The 9195-nt window shown below is 40.6% G+C and overlaps 1 protein-coding gene across 2 annotated transcripts in view; it reads right to left on the bottom strand.

Moving 5' to 3' along the window:
• LANCL2 (LanC like 2) overlaps positions 1–9195 on the bottom strand; it is a 36121-nt gene that overhangs the window by 3822 nt on the left and 23104 nt on the right. For both annotated transcript variants that reach the window (XM_018571311.1, XM_018571301.1), the window contains exons 7-8: positions 5019–5195; positions 2216–2288 (exon numbers count right to left, since the gene is read on the bottom strand). In XM_018571311.1, coding sequence (XP_018426813.1) covers positions 2216–2288; positions 5019–5195 — 250 coding nt within the window. The remainder of the gene's footprint in view (positions 1–2215; positions 2289–5018; positions 5196–9195) is intronic.

Here is a 9195-nt window from a genome sequence, read left to right as displayed (position 1 = left end):
ATATATATATATATATATATACACACACACACATACACACATTGATAGATGTGATTGATTTGATGCATTATCAAAAACAACTCCAGTATGTATTCCTATTATAATGCTGATGTTATAACAGAATAGTATATGCTGTGACTTAGGACTTTTTTAAAGGGCAGGTGCACATTCAATACTTACCCTTTATTCTTATTTGTCCTTGCAGCTTGCTCACATCTCTCACTTACCTGTAGTAATTGATTTGCTGATAATTAAAATTTCAGATACATACCTTCATCTGTTTACAACACTCTTCCTGCAGCTGCTGCTTCCGGCCACCATCAGAGGGAGCTGAAAGGAATTTGACACTTTGCATTGCAATGAATGAGCAATTTATCTCACTTCTTTCCTCCAGTTCCCTCTAGTGTTGGCCAGGAGCAGTTGTTGCAGAAGAGATAATGTGAACACACTGCTTCCAGGCTGGAGGGCCCAGTGTCTGAAATTCCTTTTTATCGGCAAAACAGTTCCTCCTTACTATTAACTTTTTTGAGCAAGCAAGTCAGAATATATAAATGGTACTGAAAAAGCATTTATCCTTTAACACTCTTCCCTCCCAAAATCTATACAGAATGTTCCCCAGCACAATTCACAGTATAGGTTGAGTACCACCAGCCTACGCTACGCGGCTGCTGGCTCTTAAATCACAGCTGTCACTGACAGCTTTGGTTGCCACCGACAACTTGAAACCAGTCAGAGTGGTTCAACCATCCAATCACAATGTTAGCTATTATATAGTTATCACGTGCAGGCCAGAGGCTTCATTAAAGGAGAACTATGAGGTGAGTGCTTTTCACTCACCTCATAGTTCTAGCCGACCTGTGACAATGAGACTGTCACAGGTCGGCTCAGTAGATCGGGAGGTGAGGGAACACATACCGGCGTTTGCTCACCTCTCGATCCTGTCACGGCTCTCTGCCGTGACAGGGGAGGGGCTGGATTCCCCTCTCCCCGCTCCGATCCGCCAGCGCCGACTGGCGGAACGGACGGGGGAGGGGGCGGGTACAGCTGGCTCTGCCTCTAGATAGGCAGAGCCAGCTGTCACTCACACAGCTGGGTGGATCTCGACATCGATGTCAGGATCCGCTCCGGCGTCTCAGTATACCGCGAGCGGTAGCTCGCGGTATACTGAGATTAGGGTAACGGGAGGGCGCTAGTTTGTGTCCTCCTGTTACTCTAAGGAGAACTATGGGGAAAAGCCCTGACCCCATAGTTCTCCTTTAAAAAATAAAAGTCTCCAGTCTGCAGATAAACACTGCTACCTACAGAGTGCAGTGGCATCTGCAGTACAATATGCTAAATACTCTTATAACTGCCAGATACAATTACAATAATAAAAGGAATATTATTTAAAAATAGAACAGCTGTTAAATCAGTGCAGCTTACAGTTTCTGGGTTACGTAAAAGATTATTTGCATGATTAATTATGGAAGCACCTGAAGAGCAGGACACTTGAAAACTACTTTGCAGTACTAATGCTGGGCACACACCTTACAACCATCGCAAGACAAAAGTCTTGCGATGGTTGTAAGGTAATTAAAAAAAAACGTACGATCTGCCTATCTTGGACAGGCAGATCGTACTTGCGATGATCGCAAGCCCACCCCGCTGAGGGACGGGCTTCCGATGACTGCAATGCCAAACGGGCAGTGTGCGCTTGCGCACACTGGCCCGTGCGGCTTTTATCTTGCGAACATGCCACAAACCAGCCGAAGATCGTACGATGTTCGGCTGGTTTTCAAACATGTCCGTAAGATAAAAGTCGTGCGATCTTACAGTAGTAGAGGTCGCACGCCTTCCCCACACCATACGATAATCGTACGATCGCGGGATTTCCCGCGATTATCGTACGATTATCGCAAGGTGTGTGGGCACCTTAAGAATGATTATAACAGCAATGAAGTTTGACTGGATGTCTAGGCATTGATGACCTCTAGTCATGAGAGGGTTCGGAGAACAGAGTAATTAGAGCTGGAATCTGCTTTGTTGCTGTGGACAACGCCTCCACTTCTCTGCATCCAGGCGGATTTGTGAGAAATGCTGTCAGAAAACATCTGCAAGTCAAGCTAACATTACCAGGCAACTTTCTATAATGAGCTAATCATCCCATCATAACCCCCATATGAGAAGAGTCTGAGAAGTCACCAGTTCATACAAATCAATCCTATAGTTCGAATACCTTCAAAGAGAGAGTAAGGTCTGTCCGGAATTCGGCATCCATGCTTCCCATAATCTAAACACCACTCTGCAAACTAAAATAAAGAAAACATTTTTACACATGGGGTTGGAGTTCAGTAACAAATCAACAAAAAAGAAAATCTTACATGTATCATTTTCTTCATCTGCTAAATACTTTGAATCCAGGAGGTTTTGCCAATTCTCATTGTTGTTCATATTTTTCTGAAATGAGCAGCACCCCATTTCGCTGGTAAGCACAATGTCACCTGTGCCCCCTGTAAACATCAGAAGCTGGGCCAAGATTTTTTTGCTGTTTTGTTTTACAAACTTTACTTTTCAATGTATTTGGGGTTGGGGGGATTCCAATTAAACCAAAAAGAGTGGACATTTATTTAACGTGAAACAGATTGTTATATAACAGTAAAGTTTTTAAAAAAGCCAGATGCTATGGGAATTGATATCTGTACATCAGAATATACATATAGGGTAAATATATTACACAATTTACTCTCTATTGCTTAAACCAGCCTCTCTCAACCAAGCTGCCTTCTGGCTTCCTCAGGGGCTCCTCAACGTTTTTACCAGCACCATGGAAAAGAATTACATTAATCCAGGCAGGGTGGGATCTATTCAGAAAAGGACAGTAGTTCACCCCATCCAGGCCTTCTCCACCTGTCATCCACTGCTGTGCTGCGGCTCCTAATGTGATAAGTAGGACTCTGATGTAAAGAGGGCTCTTGATGTGAAGGGGGGCTTTAATGTGAAAGATGGGGACTCTGATGTGAAAGGAGGTGGCTCTATTGTGAAGGGGACTCTTGATGTAAAGGTGATCAGTGATATTTTATGTCTTTCTCCTGAGCCAATAAAGAATATAAACTGTAAATCATAAACAGACCTCTCCACCTTATTTTATTATGCATGTGTCTTTGTATCTGGCATGTACTTTGATGCTCCAGTAGCAGAAGGGAAACGTGCTGCATTTTTTATATCCTGGTGCTAGATGTGAATAGGTTAATGTAACTCAATTTCAAACAGCAACTACAAGAGCAGGAATTTCCCTGAAGAGTTATTGCCTTGATCATAAAATATATTGTATGAGACTCTGAGATGCCATTTACATCTGCCAGATAGCCCTGGAATGCCTAAGAGCAGCAAAACATTTAGATATTCATTGCAAGCAGTGGAGTGTTGGCACCTCAGAGACTATGAACCATAGGTCAAGTGCATCAAGCTTTTAGAACCAGAAATAAAAACAAACATGAAAAACTGACTGTTTTCATAACCACGTGGCTTTTAGAAAGTTAAGTGTGGCGCCAGGGCAAAGTAAACCAAATTTATGAAAATTGTAATGAGACATATCATGCAGAATTAAAGTATGTTTGGCCAAAAAATACTGCACTTCTAGAAAACATGACGATTTCTCCATGTGTGATCTCTATATAAACACTGCAAGTGCAGGAAATACTGTTGATCTGCCAGAAATCCAGTGATCTCCTAAATTCTAGTATAGGCTGCCAACTCTGCCTCTGCTGCACTGAACCACCAACCCTGCTAGAGTTGTATCCTGCTGGACTATGTATATGTTATGAATATTTTATGGAGATGAGGAGCGAGGGAGGCGTTTTGTAGTCCAGAAAGAGAACCCATGCAGGCAGTGTTGTCAGATCACTATAGGAAGCTAGGAGTTTACTGAATTTCTGGCAGATCATCAAGAAAATGGCAAACTACTGAAGCGACGGTGTCAGCATAACGGCCAGGCAACTAGAATTTTCAGAGGTCAGTGACTTCGGCCGCAATAAGCTTTATTTTGACAGTTTTATTTCGACAAGTTAGGTGACTAGCATGAGGCAATAATAGATTTTTGTATTCACCGTAAAATACTTTTCTTGAAGTTCATTGAGGAACACAGGAATTATTATGTTGTCGGGTTTTACTGCTGCCTACAGGAGGAGGACAGGACACTGGCAAACACAATAATTATGGGCCAATCCAGGATAAACTCCCCTACATCCAGCGTACAGTTTTGTGGTAAAGCAGTAAACCTTAGTACCGGATTATAAATATAAAAATATGGGATTTTAGGAGTAAAAAAATACTCACACAGGGACACAGGAAGCCTTGTACTGTCCAAACATCCAAAAGCAATCTTTACAGTTAAAATACTGTACATCTGTCAGATTGGGAATTGTTTTGTGTCCTTATAGTTCATAGCACATGTATAACCAAAACTTTATTGTTTTGGTTTTGGATAGAGTAAGGAAGGGTTAAAATTAGGGATGCACCGAAACTTCAGCCGCCGAAACATATTGGCTGAAAATGGCACTTTTGGTAAAATGCCGAAAGTACCAGCTTTCGTCTGAAATCGCGGTGCATCCTTGGTTTCTCTTCTCCCCGCTGGGCGCTGGTTTATGTTCGCTCTGACACAGCACAGCGTCCAGCGGGGAGGAGAGAATGTTCAGGCAGTCCGAGCGGGGTGGGGGAAGAGAGCGCTGTCAGCCGCAATGTCACAGGAGGCCGGGCTCCCCCCCCGGACCGTCCCGCTAAGCCTCCCGTGACAGATCAGGGTGGAGAGCGATGTGGGGGCGGAGACAGCTGTCACAGGAGGTCCAGCCGGCAGTGCAGGGGAGGAGTCAGTTGTCCAATCTTTCCAGTGGGGACACAAGCAGCTATAAAAACCAGAGGAGGGTTCTAACCCTTTCCTACTCTACCAAATACAAAAAAACAAAAAAAAAAAAGGAGAAAAAAGTTTGGGCTAACCATACACTTTAACATCCCTTGGAGACTTTCCCATAAGAAACTATTACCTTGCAAGCTCTGTAGAGATATTTCTTTTCCTGAGTGTGGTGATACAAAGACAGGAATGCATATCCATTCCCTGAGGTTCCATGACAAATGCCATATCCTTTCCTTAATAATCCTCTCTGCCAGATGACATCACTGCACTCCATGGCATCTTTCAAGTACTTCTCATCTTTGAAAAGCTAAAACAAAATTTAGTTGGGGTTACACTTTCAAGTAAAGCAAAACTACATACAATGCAAAGGTTTTGGCAATTTAAAAATAAAGTTTAGGCATACTTAAAAATATTACATAGAGCACACACACACACACTAAATCACCATTGAGATATGGTCCACAACTGTTACTTTCTTAACAAACTAGGTAGTTCCATTATTATTGCCATTATGTGAGGAAAGAGCATAATAAAGCTTTGGAAACCTGTGATCCCCATGTTGTGTATCTAGCAAGCTTCGGGTGATTTATCTTCGTCTCATACTGACGGGATGCCACCGGAGCAAAATAAGCCACTAGAGAGCCGATGTCTGGAGAATTAATCACTTAATTGACTAAGCCTGCTAACTGGATTATACACACACACACACACACACACACACACACACACACACACACACACGAATGACAACCACGCGTGAAGCCGTATGAAAAGGCTGATGCCTGGAGAACTTGCGACTCCACTGAGTAAGTCTGATTGCGAGATTACACACAAGTATATGACCAGGTAGTTACTAAGGTGTGCAACACCAGATTTGTGTGATATACAGTGCCTAAAGTTTACCCTTAGAAGTGCTCTCCATAAATATATAGATAATATTTTACAAACACTGGAGTGACATATTCCATCCCAGTGGAATAATTTGCAATGTCATATTATACAGGCCGGATTAACATATTTGCATTACAATAATACACCTAATTTGAATGGTACCCCTAATGTACAGTACTGAATGTTTTAGTGCACCACAGCTCACAGATTTTTTGTGCGCTAGAAAAGAGTGCAAGTGTGTAAAAAGGTATGTTGTTGCAGCTCATTCTAACACTCTGCAAACAATTAAATCCAGCCTTATAGTTGAGGCAGTGAACACATTTTACAAATCCTAATTATCTTTTTGATACTTTTATGAATTCTGCACTTTTATTTAGATACTTTTAAAAGCATTTGACACATTTCTGATTATGTGCACTAAAAGCCAAATTTTATAATTGGCAATTAAGAGACATCGCTTAAGAATATCTACACGTCTGCACATCCCAGTGATAGATGAAGTTAGAGTGTTGAATGTATTAATGTGGAATGTGCTTTGTTTTCAGTGATTAGTATTAAATAAGTATTACTAATGTAATAGCTTTTATTATTGTGTATATATATATACAGTGTGTGTATATCTACATATACACATATATACACATATACACACACACCTGTGCAAAAGTTTTAGACAGGTGTGAAAAGATGCCGTAAAATAAGGGTGCTTTCAGAAATAAAAGTGTTAATAGTTTATATTTATCATGGAACAAAATGGAAAGTAAATGAACAAAGAGAAATCCAAATCAAATCAATATTTGGTGTGACTTCAAAGCAACATCAATTCTTCTGGGTACACTTGCACACAGTTTTTTTTAAGGAACTCAGCAGGTAGGTTGTTCCAAACATCTTGGAGAACTAAGCACAGATCTTCTGTGGATGTCGGCTGCCTCAAATCCTTCTGTCTCTACAAGTAATCCTTCTGTCTGTTCAGCTAACAAACTGCCTCCTGCTACAGCCAAATACTTCAAATTTTGACTAATCAGTCCAGAGCACCTGCTGCCATTATTTTGCGGCCAACAAACCATACCTCCAACGTGGAAACAAGGCTTGGCGATTCAACTATGCACGAAAACATAGAACAGGGATTCCAGAAAAATGGCAGCAGGTGCTCTGGACTGAAGAGTCACAATTTGAAATATTTGGCTGTAGCAGGAGGCAGTATGTTCTCCAAAGGGCTGAATAGCGGTAAAATAATGAGTGTCTGCAGCAACAGTAATGCATGGTGGAGGTTCCTTGCAAGTCTGGGGCTGCATTTCTGCCAATGGAGTTGGAAATTTGCTCAGGATCAATGGTGTCCTCAATGCTGAGAAATACAAGTAGATACTTATCCATCATTCCATACCATAGGCGTGTGATCAGCCCCAAATTTATTCTGCAGCAGGACAACGACCCCAAACATACGGCCAATGTCAATAAGAACTATCTTCAGCATAAAGACGAACAAGGAGTCCTGGAAGTTATAGTCTGGCCCCCACAGAGCCCTGATCTCAACATCATCAAGTCTGTCTGGGAATTACATGAAGAGACAGAAGGATTTGAGGCAGCCTACATTCACAGAAGGTTAGTTCTCCAAAATGTTTGGAATAACCTAGCTGCCGAGTTCCTTCAAAAACGATGTGCAAGTCTACCTAGAACTGATGCTGCTTTGAAGGCAAAGGGTGGTCACACCAAATATTGATTTGAATCTCTCTTCTGTTCATTTACTTTCCATTTTGTTAATTTATAAAAAGAAACTATTAACCCTTTTATTTCTGAAACCATTCTCACTTTACAGCATTTTTTCACACCTGCCTAAAACCTTTGCACAGTACTGTATACATGCACACACTTTTTTCTGTTCATATGAAAGAGGTCTCCTATAACTATATACTTTTTGTATAACATTAAGTATCATGCACTTCTATATTGTTTTTTTTTATTATTAGAAGTTCTTTCCAACTGATAATAAAATTTGAGTGTTTTGTGCTTGTATATTTTATGGTCCTCGACAGGGGTTCCCAACCTATTTACAATTACATACACCCCTTCACCAGACAGTTGAACCATTCATCATCATCATCATCAGTCCTATAAGGTACTGACATGACTTAAAAATATGTCAATGACTTGGTTTTACTTTACACATGACAGAGCAACAAAAATAAAACCAGTTATTATTTATTCTATTTGTTTATATAAAAATGGCCAATCACAAATACACAAACTAACTAGAACTAGTGTGATTTCTGCTGTTTTTGTGTAATCTAAAAACATGAACTCAAGGTAGAGTTATTAACAATGTTACTCGCATGGTATCTGCCACATCAAATTCAGTTAGATTCCAGGTTTAATATTGTAATAATGCAGAGAATCCTGATTTTATTTGTTAAATTCAGAGAACCAGCCCCATACCCGTATGGGAACCATCACTTGGTTCCCATGCACCCAAAGGCTAAGGATAACCCCGCTCTAGCCTAAGGTGACTTGCTTGTCACATCCCACATGTGAATGCAGCACTACAGCCCTATTTTTATATAAAATGAAAACTAACTGGAGAACGGTCTCAATCCCAGTGTGGTGCTGTATAAATATTGCAGCCTCATCATACCATTCGATATTACACCACGGCATAACATCTAAAGGATTGCTGGGCGTGATAACAAAAACCATTTGCAAGCATCTAATCTCATCAAATTTACGATGCAGTATATTAACAAATTACGCCTGCTGAAGCACACATACCGGGATATAATAAATTGTCTTAGGTCATTCGGAAGTTTTATAATGCTGGTATCTTTATGACAATTTTGTCTTTGTTACCATGATGCATTTATGAATGTTTTATTTACACACAATAGATAAGTGTTTGAGAGGGTCACAGAAGGCAGAGAACTGTAAAACATTAAGCTAAATTCAAATTGGAATATTTGTAGTCCTATTTTTAAAATCAAGAGCAAATATGGCTTAACACAAATTGAATGTGGCTGCAGATTTCATATTCTCACTTAGTGAGGTAGATGCCCTTCATTTTATATAACAGTCTTTTCCCAAGACACAAACACTGATGTTTAAATTGACTTTTATTGTAACCTACGACCTATTTGTCCGGAAGCTATAAATGAACCGTCGTGTCAATTAATTATACAATAGGGTGCGCAACTCATTTCAAAGTGCCAGAGGTGCCTCCTAGGCAATCTTATAGAGACCAGGCAGAGCTCTGAACAATTTTATGCACAAGCATGCATTTGTATAATGTGATTTAATTGCTTTCTGCACAGCAACAAGCGGCAGAGGATGTGAAGATAATTACAGTCTTTATGGCGGCAGCTAATGAACTAAATCTGGGTCGCAAAGCTTTGCTCGGCTGTCATTCTAACTAGAGACGTGCCAAGCTG

This window comes from Nanorana parkeri, unplaced genomic scaffold (genome assembly GCF_000935625.1).
Source record: "Nanorana parkeri isolate BGI_ZX_2015 unplaced genomic scaffold, ASM93562v1 scaffold41, whole genome shotgun sequence".
NCBI lineage: Eukaryota > Metazoa > Chordata > Amphibia > Anura > Dicroglossidae > Nanorana > Nanorana parkeri.
The sequence above is the reverse complement of the archived record's forward strand: the minus strand, read 5'-3'. Positions and strand labels throughout refer to the sequence as shown.